Source organism: Halictus rubicundus, unplaced genomic scaffold (assembly GCF_050948215.1).
Source record: "Halictus rubicundus isolate RS-2024b unplaced genomic scaffold, iyHalRubi1_principal scaffold0029, whole genome shotgun sequence".
Lineage (NCBI taxonomy): Eukaryota > Metazoa > Arthropoda > Insecta > Hymenoptera > Halictidae > Halictus > Halictus rubicundus.
This window is the reverse complement of record NW_027488570.1, coordinates 1,158,764-1,171,546: the sequence shown is the minus strand read 5'-3', so window position 1 is coordinate 1,171,546 and position 12,783 is coordinate 1,158,764. Positions and strand designations below refer to the sequence as shown.

The 12,783-nt window shown below is 48.0% G+C and overlaps 3 protein-coding genes across 3 annotated transcripts; all 3 read right to left on the bottom strand.

Moving 5' to 3' along the window:
- Positions 1-1,384: 1,384 nt before the first annotated feature.
- Positions 1,385-2,513, bottom strand: LOC143363278 (uncharacterized). The gene is made up of 2 exons (XM_076803889.1): positions 2,467-2,513; positions 1,385-2,372 (listed from the first exon to the last, which is right to left on the bottom strand). Exons 1-2 carry the CDS (start codon positions 2,511-2,513, stop codon positions 1,385-1,387), a joined length of 1,035 nt encoding a protein of 344 aa, XP_076660004.1.
- A 600-nt stretch (positions 2,514-3,113) lies between these two features.
- LOC143363277 (uncharacterized) lies at positions 3,114-4,925 on the bottom strand. Its single transcript, XM_076803888.1, has 2 exons — positions 4,812-4,925; positions 3,114-4,352 (listed from the first exon to the last, which is right to left on the bottom strand). Exons 1-2 carry the CDS (start codon positions 4,923-4,925, stop codon positions 3,114-3,116), a joined length of 1,353 nt encoding a protein of 450 aa, XP_076660003.1.
- Positions 4,926-10,536: 5,611 nt separating this feature from the next.
- Positions 10,537-12,783, bottom strand: LOC143363276 (uncharacterized). Its single transcript, XM_076803887.1, has one exon. The coding sequence runs from the start codon at positions 12,781-12,783 to the stop codon at positions 10,537-10,539; it is 2,247 nt and encodes a 748-aa protein (XP_076660002.1).

Below are 12,783 nucleotides of genomic sequence, written 5' to 3'. Positions count from 1 at the left end.
ATATTAGAGCAAACGGGGAATGCATGCTGTCAGGGCTGTAAAAAGCGAGACGTTGAAATTAAGACGGTAATAGAACAGAACCAATTAACAAGGGTTCTGCTGACCGAGCTGTTAGCGGAGGTACGCTCAATCAAGGAGGCCCTGTCGAACAAAGGAAGTGGGACACCAAGCAGCATCTCCTTCCTCCGAAAATTCGATACCCTAAAATTTCCTTTGAATTCTTCGTCGGATGTCCCATTGCTGGAAGAAATTCTGAACAATCGGGACGAATTTGAAAATGCAGTAAGCCAAATTTACAGATGTTATAAATAAACTAAAAGTAATTGATATTTCGTTTTCATTGAATTAAAAGAATGTACTATTAATAAATTTTTATTTTAGGTTACGGAAATGTATAAAATAGGTGGTAATACCATGTATTCCTTTGTAAAAAGGATCCTTACCACGCTATTTACGAACGACGTTGCTCTGGAATACAGCTGGATGGGGAGGAAGGGGAAAAAGCCCTTCCACTGCATGAAAATTGCGGAGCTCGTAATATGTAATTATCACCCTTAATTTGGTATTGCTATAATAACGATGATTCATATTGTTACGGATTGGGACGGAAAATAAATTATGCTGTACGGGACTAGCACTTTATTCTACCGTCGAACGGCCGTCACTTACACTGAGTAAATTTACAAGGAATATGTACAATGTGAAGCCCACCGGTTGGACTTCAGGTTACAATAAATGTGTGAAACCGAGAGAGTTTATGATTATTCTCCGCTGAGCTGAGGAGAATCCCGAAACCGAAATGATATAGCTAGACCGGTCCCACGACGCGCGACGTCTGAGCTACTATTTAACGATTTGAGAACTATTTCGCGATGTTGACGTTGAGAGATGAACAAACGATCTGATCGTCGACGAGTCGCGAGCGGTTTCTATCACCGCCGGAATGATGATTTGGCGGAATTTGAACCCGGGCCAATTAGAATTCTAATAGCGGCGTCGATAATCGATCCGGCGGTGGCAGCCTATGGCACGACTCGTCGTCGATCGACCGTCGATCTCGCGGCGACAATAGCACCTGCCAATAGCGGGGCGGCGCGGTGGATCTCGCGTTCGAGATCTGACGCCACGCGCAGCCAATCCCAAACATTCCGCCCGCCTCGTCATTCATTGACGAAACTGCGCAGCATGAATGGATCGGCAACGAGTGGCGGAGTAGAGTGAACAATGTGTCGTGCGTGAAAAAATGGAAATTTACAGTGAATCAAGTGAAGATGAGGTGAATGTACAGTGAGGATGAAGTGCATTAATGAGGTGAGTGAATTCTAATTACAATGGGCGGATGAGTTGAACCATTAGCCTAGAGTGAACTTAACCTAAAATGTGCCTACTGTGAATTTCGTTGTAGGCGAGGATCGGGAGAACCGCTCATCCGGTCAGTCTCGGAGGCCTCGCTCGTACCCCCTTCCCCATCGTCCGGTGGCAGCAAGGGAATTAGTTTGTGCACCGGCCGGAGGAATTGCGACGTGCCGGTGCGAACTGTCGCGACTCGAGTTGAAGCGTCTGGTCCCGGGTGCACGGTTACGACGCGAGCAAGCGGCCACTGCGTAGGCGGAAGAATTTCGCTTTTAATTAAAACAAGAGCTCCGGCCTTGATCCGGGCCTTATCCTGGAGCCATTTGACTCGAGGTTGCAGCGAGTTTAGATATTCCCGAGACCAGCGCTTCCAGAAATGCTGCTGCATCTGCTGCACGAGTTGCCACCGGTTTAAGCGAGACGCGGGAAGGTCCGCGAGGCTGGGCTCCGGGATCGCCGTAAGCGGTTCTCCGATCAGGAAGTGCCCAGGTGTAAGAGCCACTGGGTCCTCCGGGTCGTCGGACAAGGGCATTAAGGGCCTGGAATTGAGACAAGCCTCGATACCGGTCAGGAGCGTGGTCAGCTCCTCGAAGGTCAGTCGCTGCTCGCCGATGATCCTGCGGAGGTGGTGCTTCACGGACTTCACGGCAGCCTCCCAGATTCCGCCGAAGTGTGGAGCCGATGGGGGATTGAATTTCCAGCGGATGCCTTCACGAGAGGCTGCGGCGAAATGGCCTTCCCCCTGGTTCCCTGCTTCTCGAAGAAGTGCCCGGAGCTCGTGGTTGGCACCGACGAAATTCCGTCCGCAGTCGCTGTACAATTCGGCGCAGCGCCCTCGCCGTGCCGTGAACCGCCGTAGAGCGCCCAGGAATGCATCGGTGGACCCGTCGGACGCAGCGTCCAGATGCACAGCCTTCGTGGAAAGGCAGATGAAGACAGCGATGTATCCCTTCGAGGTACGCTGACCACGGCCACGACCGGCTCGGAGCTGGATTGGTCCCGCGTAATCAATCCCAGACCTGAAAAAGGGACGACATGGAGTCACTCGAGTTACCGGCAAGTTTCACATTTTTGTTAACGCCGTTTGTCCTCTCCAGCGTATGCAGGTGATACATCGCCTGATACAGGACTTGACCATTGGCCGACCCTTGAGTATCCATCACTCCTGCCGCAGAGTGGCGAGCGTCAGTTGAGTCCCCCCATGGAGGCATCGCCTGTGAGCCGCGTCAACCCACAACCTGGCCAAGGGTGAGTCATCGGGGAGTATGGCGGGATGCGTCCTGTCATAGGCGAGGTTGGCGACCTGAAGGCGGCCTCCAACACGCAGCACTCCGTCTGCATCCATAAACGGGCTGAGTTTAGCTAACCGGCTCTTGGCTGGGACTGGTTGGCCCTTCCTGAGCGCCCGAATCTCCTCCTCGAAATGTGAAGCCTGCTCCTGCCGCAAAAGGGTGAGTTGGCACGCGTGTACTTCCGAGGCTGAGAGGGTTGACTCTCCGTTTCTCCTTCCAGGAATCCAACGACGACACTAGGCCAGGACTCGGAGCAGGCGAGTCAGGTTAGAGAACCGCTCGATCATGGAACCGGATGGGCTCTCCAACCTGCGAACAACGTGGTGCACTGCGAGTTCAGCTCCCTCGTCGCTAGCCTCCGGATCCGATGAGGCCCGAGGGTGGCCGGGTGATGTGAGCCATCCGGGTCCTCGCCACCACAGATCGAAGCTCGGAAGCTCCGAAGGATACAGGCCTCGGGAAGCGCAGTCAGCCGGGTTCTCCGCGCTGCGGACGTGATGCCACTTGGCGAAGGGCGTCATCCGCTGAATTTCTGCGACTCGCAACGTATGTAGGCCAGCGGGAAGGATGACCCTGAATCCAGCTGAGGGCCACCGAAGAGTCGCTCCAGAGGTGTAGGTCGGCATCCTGCAGGTCGAGCACCTTGCTAACGTGCTGGACGAGTCGAGCTAGAAGGAAGGCGGCGCAGAGCTCTAGTCGGGGCAGCGAGACTCGTTTGAGCGGCGCGACCCTCGATTTGGCGATGATCAACGAGACGGTAGCTGCTCCCTCCTCGTTGACAGTGCGGGAGTATACGACGGCAGCGTAGGCGCGCTCCGATGCGTCGGCGAACCCGTGGATCTCGAGCGCCTGGTGGGGCCCGCGGATTCCGAGCCATCGAGGGACGCTGACGGTTTGGAGTGTCGGCAGCTGCTGTTGGAACTTCTGCCAGAGAAGTTCCTCCTTGTCGGGCAGTGGTGCGTCCCAGTCAACCTTCAGGAGCCATAAGGACTGCATCAGGACCTTGGCGACGATCGTGACCGGGGCTAGCCAGCCGAGCGGGTCGAATAGCTGAGCAGTACCGCTGAGCACAGATCGCTTTGTATATCCTGAGTTCCGGGTCGAGGCGGCAGCGGAGACCTGAAAGCAATCCAATGACGGGAGCCAGCGGATACCTAGGACGCTGTGAGACGTAGGAGAGTCCCATTCGACTATCCCCTTCCGTTCCTCGGGGGAGAGTCCTTCCAGGAGTTCCCTTGAGTTGGCTGCCCACTTCCGAAGAGGAAATCCGCCCGCCATGAGGAGCTCTCGAATTTCCTGCTGCTTGCTCCGAGCCTCGGGAAGGGAGTCAGCTCCGGTGAGGACGTCGTCCATGTAGATGTCCCTCTGGACGGCCTGCGAGCCTCGAGGGTACCGATGCTCTTCCAGTTGGGCGAGTTGGTGCAGGCAGCGAATAGCCAGGTAAGGAGCACAGGCGAGCCCGTAGGTTACGGTACTCAGCTCGTAATCTACGATGCCTTCCCGTTGTGCAGGTCTCCACACGATCCTCTGCCACCGTCGGTCCTCGGGATGAACGAGAATCTGCCGGTACATCTTCTCTATGTCAGCAGAGAAGACGAATCGGTGCCGACGCCACTTCAGCAGCACGTCCGCCAGATTCGGTAGCAGGTTCGGGCCCCGGAGGAGGAAGTCGTTGATAGACTTCCCGTTCGACGAGGGTGTAACGTCCTAAAAATCCCCGAGCTATACCAGATCATATTCCATTCGACACCACAGCATTTCCCGAGTCATTTGCACAAGTCAGCATTCCCCGAGCATTCACCTCGACACCACAGCATTTCTCGATACACGCGTACGCAACAGCATTAGTCAAATCACATCCGCCTGATTTCGAAAGCCCCCAAAAAAAATGCATTACTAATCAATAAGGTCAAGCTATAAGTATGGGAACATTCCCAGGGCAGTCAATCTTGGCTGAACCTCCGTTTTGTAACTTTGTGTTAAATAAACTTATACTTTTTGTCAGCAAAGAACGGGATAAAGAGCTGGGTAACTCCCACACTCCTTCTTTCAAGTATTTTCACCCAGTTTACGTCACATTTTGGCGATCCTGCCAGGATAGTGCAAATCGATCTTCAAGTAAACCAACGACAACTCTACTACGGAAGAGCCACTCCTTGGGACTACGGTCAACTCTGAAGACAACTGCACTATAACGAATCCAGTGAACCAGTCGATTTGGAGCTTTCTACGGAACCGCCCCGTGCTACGGCAATCACTAAGGTAAAACTCTGGCTTCATTTATTTATTACCGCGTAAGAGGTAGTAGCATCAGCAGTCAAGATTCAAGACGACGAAAAGGTTACAATAATGACAAAGAACGGAGAACAAGCTTCAACCTCTACAGGTGTAGACCCCAATCTAAGAGCAATCCTAGATGCTATGCAAAAGCAAAACGAACGACATGAAAAAGAAATGTCGGAAGTTCAAAGGCAATTCGCGCTACTAACGAAACAAGCTGACGAAGAAAATAAAAAACGTATTAGGGAAATAGAGATCCTCGGCAAGAACCTCGCTGATCTACGAATGGGCGTAAGTATTAGAACAGTGACAACTGACGAGTTCGGATCCCTAATAACGGGCGACGATGGTGCAAGTACAGCCATACAACAAGAACGAGCTGAACAAACCACCACAACTCGAACAGCACCACCGATAGTCACAATCAATAATGATGTGAACGATGAAGCTTCTGAACGAACAACAGACTGTACTCCAACGCTACGAGCCAAGGATGCTATACGGTATATTCCAACGCTAAACGGAGATGACGATATTGGGGTAGAAGATTTTATTAAAGAAGTACGTTCCATGCGCAACATGTGCACCGAAAAAGAATTGCTATTAAAAGCCATTAAAGTAGAGAAAATCATTGGGAAAGCGGCCCAAGGGATACGAAATTTACAAATAGAATCTTTTGGTGAACTATACGAAGCGTTACGATCAAACGTGGCAACTCAGATAACCACAGACGAATACAGCGAGCAACTGCGGGAAATCAAGCAAGGAAAAGAAGAAAGTGTACAGAACTTTAACATCCGATTCAGACGCGTGTTGAACAAGCTAACATATGCCATTACCAACGAATATCCGCAACCAATAACCAGGCGCATAATGATGGAAGCAACAATGAAGAAAGTGAATAGAATCTATCTGAAAGGACTCAGAAGAGAAATAGGACGAACGCTTTTGGCAAACGAACCTCAATCTTTAGCCGAAACCGAGAAGAAAGCAGCGGAAATCGAACGCTATCTACGAGAAGAGCAAAACGAATGGAAGCGACCAGCTACAGTACAACCAGGAGAAGTCAAAGTTCAGACAATCTATCTCGAAGGCAGACCAACGCGAGTATGCTTCTTCAACTTTGGTGAGACAAACAAAGATATCTCTAACCAAATTTATAACATAAACGACATAGACCAAATTGGGAAATTCAAAGCCATAGTGAGAACAAGTCATATAGAGAAAAACCTTCGCGAACCTATTGAGAAAATTTTAATCCATTACTTAGACGTGTTCAACTTAGAAACCGATACCCTACCCTGTACTAACCTTGCTAAACACACTATAACTTTGAAAGAAAATAAAATCATTAACACTAAATCGTATAGACCTCCGGAATGTCACAAGCTCGAAATCGAGAAGCAAATGAATGACATGCTCAATAAGAAGATTATCGAAGAATCGGATTCGCCATACAATTCTCCTGTATGGGTGGTACCTAAAAAGGCAGATGCTTCAGGAAAACAGAAATGGAGAATAGTTATCGATTTTAGGAAATTAAACGAATTGACAGACCAAGACGCTTACCCTTTACCAGACATCGACGACATACTTAGCCAATTAGGAAACGCTAAATTCTTTTCGGCCTTAGACCTATCCTCTGGTTTCCACCAAATTCCTATGGATCCTGACTCAAAAAAATACACAGCCTTTAGTACACCTCAGGGACACTTTCACTATAACAGAATGCCTTTTGGACTTAAGAATGCACCAGCTACCTTTCAACGAATGATGGACACAGCACTTAGAGGACTAGTTAATAAACACTGCTTCGTTTACTTAGATGACATAATAATTTTCGGAGACACAATAGGGAAACACAACGAAAACTTAGCTATGGTACTTCAGAGACTCAGGGAACTTGGACTAAAGATACAGCCAGACAAATGCGAATTTTTAAAACCTGAACTAGAATACCTTGGACACCTAGTAACCGCGGAAGGAGTCAAACCAAACCCTAAAAAGATACTAGCTGTAGAACGTTTTAAAGTACCTACAACACCGACAGAAATCAAATCATTTTTAGGATTATCCGGATACTATCGAAAATTCATACGGAACTTTTCAAAGATCGCTAAACCATTGACAGACTTGACCCAAAAAGACGTACCATTCCACTGGACAGACAAACAACAAAACAGTTTCGAAACCTTAAAGCAAAAGCTATGTGAAGCACCCGTATTGACATACCCAGACTTTAACAGACAATTTACACTAACGACAGACGCCAGTAACGAAGGTATAGGAGCAGTACTATCACAAGACGGACACCCATGTTGTTATATATCGCGAACACTTAACGCACCTGAACGAAACTACACGACAACAGAAAAAGAACTATTGGCCATCGTATGGGCAGTAAAGAGACTGAGACAATACCTGTTAGGGCGGAAGTTCGTCATACGCACCGACCACCAAGCACTCAAATGGTTAAACAACTGTAAAGATCCTTCTTCAAGATTAATGAGATGGAGACTGAAATTGGAAGAGTACGAATACGAGATCGAATATACAAAAGGAAAGGATAACACAGCCGCGGACGCGTTGTCAAGAGTACATGCAATCACCAGGCAACAAGACGAAGAAGATCCTGAAATTCAAAACCACTTAAAGATTTTCGACGAATGGGAAAAGGATGAAACAATACCAGCGCGTTTAAAGATCGTACCAAATGACCATACGTTCTATCAGTTAACCAAAACAGAACTAGGCAATTACGACAGAATAAACTGGCTGAAGAAAATATACCAAATACTGCAGAAAAGTACGAAGATTGGAATCGGAGACAAGGCACTAACCGAAATGGAGAAAAATAGGATCAAGATCATACTAATGTACTTCAACGACCGGTATAAAACGATCTACTTCGCATGGGAACCGATACGAGAACTGACGGAAGAAGAAATAGAGACGATACTGAAAGAAAACCACAATGACGCCACCGGACACTTCGGAATACAGAAGACCTATCAGAGAATAAAGGACAAATTCAAAATACCACACCTGATGGAGAAGATAGAAGATTATGTGAAGAGGTGCGACGCCTGCCAAAAGGAAAAATTAACAAGAATTAGACCTAAAGAAATGCCAATAATATCAGACACGCCAATGCAACCGAACGATAAAATAGCTATGGACATCATAGGCCCAATGACAAAGACCAAAAAAGGAAATCAATTTATACTCTCTATACACGATGACCTAACGAAATACCTCATACTAGTACCCCTAAAAACACAACAGACAGAGTCGATACTTAATGCATTACTGGACCACTACATATACATATTTTCAGCACCTAAAACAATACTCACCGACCAGGGACAAAACTTTGTTAGCGAACTAATGACAAAATTCGAGGAAGCATTTAAAATCAAACACGTAAAGACCACATCCTTCCATCCCCAATCCAACGGATCCTTAGAAAGAACTCATGCTACAGTAAAAGATTTAATACGAACTAGTTTACATGACAGTGACAAGGAATGGGACGATGTTCTGAACTTTATTTGTCTAGGATACAATACTTCTATTCATGAAGCAACTGGCTTTACACCTTTCGAACTCACCTTCGGTAGAAAAGCTAACCTACCCTCATCCATCGCGAGAACCACAGGTTTCACCTACGATGAAATGTTTTCACTTTGGCAAAAACAATTGAATAGATATTTGACACTGGCTAGAGAAACTCTGTTGAAGAGTAAAAAGAGGTATCAAAGGGACCAAAGAAGAAAGATTGTCAGGACTCAGGCAATATTTAAAGAAGGAGATTTTGTGTTAGTACACAACGATCATAAAAAAGACAAGTTAGATGTTGAATGGTTAGGACCATATAGGATACAAAGAGTCAACACACCGTACTATGAAATTTTTGTCGACAACCAAGTTAAAAAGATACACGGTAACCGATTAAAACCTTACTTTGCAGGACGGTCACCATCACCTTTACCGGGAACCTCGTATACGGATTAGATATAGTACCCTTAGAGGACAGCTCGATATTCCACGAGGAAATCAATAAAGCATACTTGTATAACTCAGAAGTAGATATTTACATAGGATTGAACATAGACGATGTATTTATAAGGTTTAATCAAGTTAAGATGTATACTAAAGGTATTCAGATACAATGTAAAGAAGCTTGCAGACTAAAGAACGAGATTGATTCACTAAACGAACGAATAGAAAAATTGGATAGCTTAGCGCTACACCTAAAATTAATCACACATAGTAGATACAAGAGAAGGCTATTAAATATTATAGGATCAGTATCCAAGAGCTTATTCGGTACATTAGACAATAACGATTTAGAATTAATAAACGCGAATATCGACAAACTGTTCAACGAAGGAAACGAACTGAAAACCATTGTAAGCAATCAGACCGCTTTAATTAGAAAAATCATAAGCTCGGACGGAATCAAACGCATAGAGAATTTGAGTTTAGCATTTAAGGATTTAGAACAAGCAACCAATCGAGAGGAATTGATCACGGAACTGTTTATCAGAACAGAAAGCGCTATATATGACTTACAATTTCAACTTGACGAGACGCTTAACGTGATATTAATGGCTAAACAAGGGATAATTAGTCCACAGATAATTTTCATATAACCACGAAATTTTCATAAACAATTTTGGCAAAGCTTTGGCACATAAGGCACTCAATTCCGCTATAGAATCTAAGAAAGAAAATTTTCAATTTATTCTAGACATAGCTGCACTCAAAGTATTTACACTAAATAACAAAATATACTTCAAAATCTCAGTACCATTAATAATTAACGAGACCAGATAACTGACAGGACAAACCAGTTGACTTATTCACATAGAATCGAAAGCATTAAACATTGGGGACTCACAACATTACAAATAGCAGGCTATGTTTCCCTTGGACTATTAGGCGTATATGTATTAAATAAGATAGGAATCTTTAATTGTTTACCTAAGAAACTTTGCATCCATTTATTATGTTATAAAACTAAGAACAATGCGCAAACCATTAACAATGTAACACCGGCACCTGTACCTTCAGCATCGCGAAACATTTGTACAGAGGTACCAACAATAGAGTTCTCTTCCGATACAGGAGACGGGCGTGTTACCTTTGAATCCGGAAGAGCAAGATTCCACAAGTCCATCCTCAAGAGGAAGTAAAATTTTGGAGGACCAAAATCAATCTAAGAAGGGGGGTATGTAACGTCCTAAAAATCCCCGAGCTATACCAGATCATATTCCATTCGACACCACAGCATTTCCCGAGTCATTTGCACAAGTCAGCATTCCCCGAGCATTCACCTCGACACCACAGCATTTCTCGATACACGCGTACGCAACAGCATTAGTCAAATCACATCCGCCTGATTTCGAAAGCCCCCAAAAAAAATGCATTACTAATCAATAAGGTCAAGCTATAAGTATGGGAACATTCCCAGGGCAGTCAATCTTGGCTGAACCTCCGTTTTGTAACTTTGTGTTAAATAAACTTATACTTTTTGTCAGCAAAGAACGGGATAAAGAGCTGGGTAACTCCCACACTCCTTCTTTCAAGTATTTTCACCCAGTTTACGTCACAAGGGCATGGAGCCGTTAAAAACTACCCTCAGTTTGGTCGTAGTGCTGCTCTCCCGCAGCACCCCGTGATGAGGAAGGTAGTAGGTGTTCACATGAGCGGGAGATGTCGAGGACATGTGCCCAAGCGCCTCGTAGGTGGCCAGGAAGTCTTGGTAAGCTACCCTGAACTCCGTGGAACGACGAAACTTGGAGCTCAGGCCGTCAAGTGTCCGCACGGCGGTGCGCCTGGATTCTCCCAACTCCGGTCGGGTCTTGAACGGCAAACGCACCATGAACCGTCCATCTGGCTGCCGATTGTAGGACGCGGCGAAGTGGTCCTCGGCTCTGCGGTCCTCCTCCGTGACAGGAATCGACACCTCGATCTCTTCTTGCTCCCAGAACCTAGACAAGGAGGCCATCAGCTCTCGATCTACTCGGCAGTGGTGAACGGGGGCCTCGACCCGATCCGCTGAACCCCTGCAGCTCGCCGACTGGGATCCTCCTGTCAAGATCCAGCCGAAGAGGGTTTCCTGAGCAACTGGCGTGTGTGGGGGCCCCTTCTTGACACCTTCGAGGAGTATGAGGCCGTAGGACTCGGCTCCTAGGAGAATGTCGACCGGATCGGAGTGATGGAAGCCCGGGTCAGCCAATTTCAGCCCCTGAATGTGAGGCCAGCCGCCGGGCGATGGTAGATGCCTAGGCTGATACGTCGAGAGTTCGGAGATCACGTAGGCCTGAATCCTTAACGGTGTCTCCTGCCCGTGATGAGTCCAGATGGTCAGCTCCGTCTTCCCCCGGGTAAACTGAGCCCTTGAGCGGCCGACTCCGCGAAGAGGAATACGGGCCTGATTTCTCCGGAGGCCAAGCCGCTGCGCCAGTGCTTCGGAGACCAGTGAGACTTCGCTTCCGGGGTCTATGAGTACTCGGACAAGACTGCGGTGACCAAGCGGACCTAGAACTGACACCCGAGCGGTACCGAGAATAACCGCGGAACTACTTACGGGCGTGGACACCTGCTGCACGTGAATTCCAGCTGAGCTATTCTCCTGAGCGGGTGGAGCTGCATCGTGAATCATCGTGTGGTGTTTCCCCTCGCACCGCTGGCAGCGTTTAGCAGACTTGCAATCGTGCGCTTGATGGTTGCCGAGGCAGTTGAAGCACAGGCTCAGTCTTCGGACCGTGTCCTTGCGCTCGGCGGGAGTCTGATCGCGGAATTGTCGGCAGTTCTGGATGTAATGCTGGTCCTGGCAAAGACAGCAGGACCTCCCGGCAGCGCCAACCTTGGACACCTGGTGCACCTTGAAGCCCCGGGCCTGCGAGGTTTTCCGGGGTGCTGTACCTTCCGACTGGGGGGCCTCTAATGCTTCGCAGGTTTGTATGCGACCGATCATGAAGGTCTTCAGTTGCTCCAGCGTGGGTAATTCTTTACAGAACTTCACCGACTCCTCCCACTCACGCCGCGACTGCCGGTCAAGCCGCTCGACGGTTAGTTCGACGATCCAATCTGTGGCGTTGGTGACCGGACGATCCAGATTGGCCAGAGCATCGACGGCGTCGAAGGTCTCGTCGAAAAGCCGCTGCATCTCGGCGGAGGACTCCTTATGGACCGGATGGAGCTTCGTCAGCAGTCGGATTTGAGCCTGTACTAGCAACCGTCGATTCTCGAAGCGATCCTCCAGCTTCTCCCAGGCGACTTGGAAATTCTCAGCGGTCGTCTTGACGTTCTTCAGTAGGGACGCTGCGCTGCCCTTCATGCATCCCTTTAAATAATGGAGACGCTCGACCGGAGAGAGAGAAGCGTCCGCAATGATAAGCGACGTAAATAGATCGCGAAACGGAGGCCAGTCCTTGTACTGTCCGTCGAACGTTGGAAGAGACATCTTGGGCAACACTGCGCGTGACCTTGCGGAGGTCGTCTCGCCTGCCGTTGCGTTTGAATTTGTTGCTTCCTTAACGGTCGCCGCGGCCTTCAGCTCTGATATCATGTCTCGCAACAATCCAGACTGTTCGATGAAATCCAGCTGGATGTCCTCGTACTCATCGGCCTTGAGGTATGAGCTTTCCCGAACCTTCGTGTCCGTCTCAGCTGCGGCTCTAACGAGAGAATCTCCCTTCCGAAAATCAGCCCACAGCTCTTGCAGCGTGCTAAGGCCAGCTTGCAGCATTCCCATGGAGATGTTGGCTTTTCCTCGCTTCTTCAGGTTTACAACGATTCGGGAGATCCGTTGGCCGATGATCCGTTGATTTCCCACAAGGTCAGCCAT

Bases quoted from the DNA above. Each gene is read 5' to 3' on its own strand.
- LOC143363277 (XM_076803888.1), bottom strand. From the start codon at position 4,925: ATGAAGCCAGAGTTTTACCTTAGTGATTGCCGTAGCACGGGGCGGTTC. The intron at 4,353-4,811 runs GTAGTCCCAAGG...GGGGATTTTTAG, and splicing joins AGTTGTCTTCAGAGTTGACC to GACGTTACACCCTCGTCGAA.
- LOC143363276 (XM_076803887.1), bottom strand. From the start codon at position 12,783: ATGGCTGACCTTGTGGGAAATCAACGGATCATCGGCCAACGGATCTCC.
- LOC143363278 (XM_076803889.1), bottom strand. From the start codon at position 2,513: ATGGATACTCAAGGGTCGGCCAATGGTCAAGTCCTGTATCAGGCGAT. The intron at 2,373-2,466 runs GTATCACCTGCA...TCCCTTTTTCAG, and splicing joins CAAGTCCTGTATCAGGCGAT to GTCTGGGATTGATTACGCGG.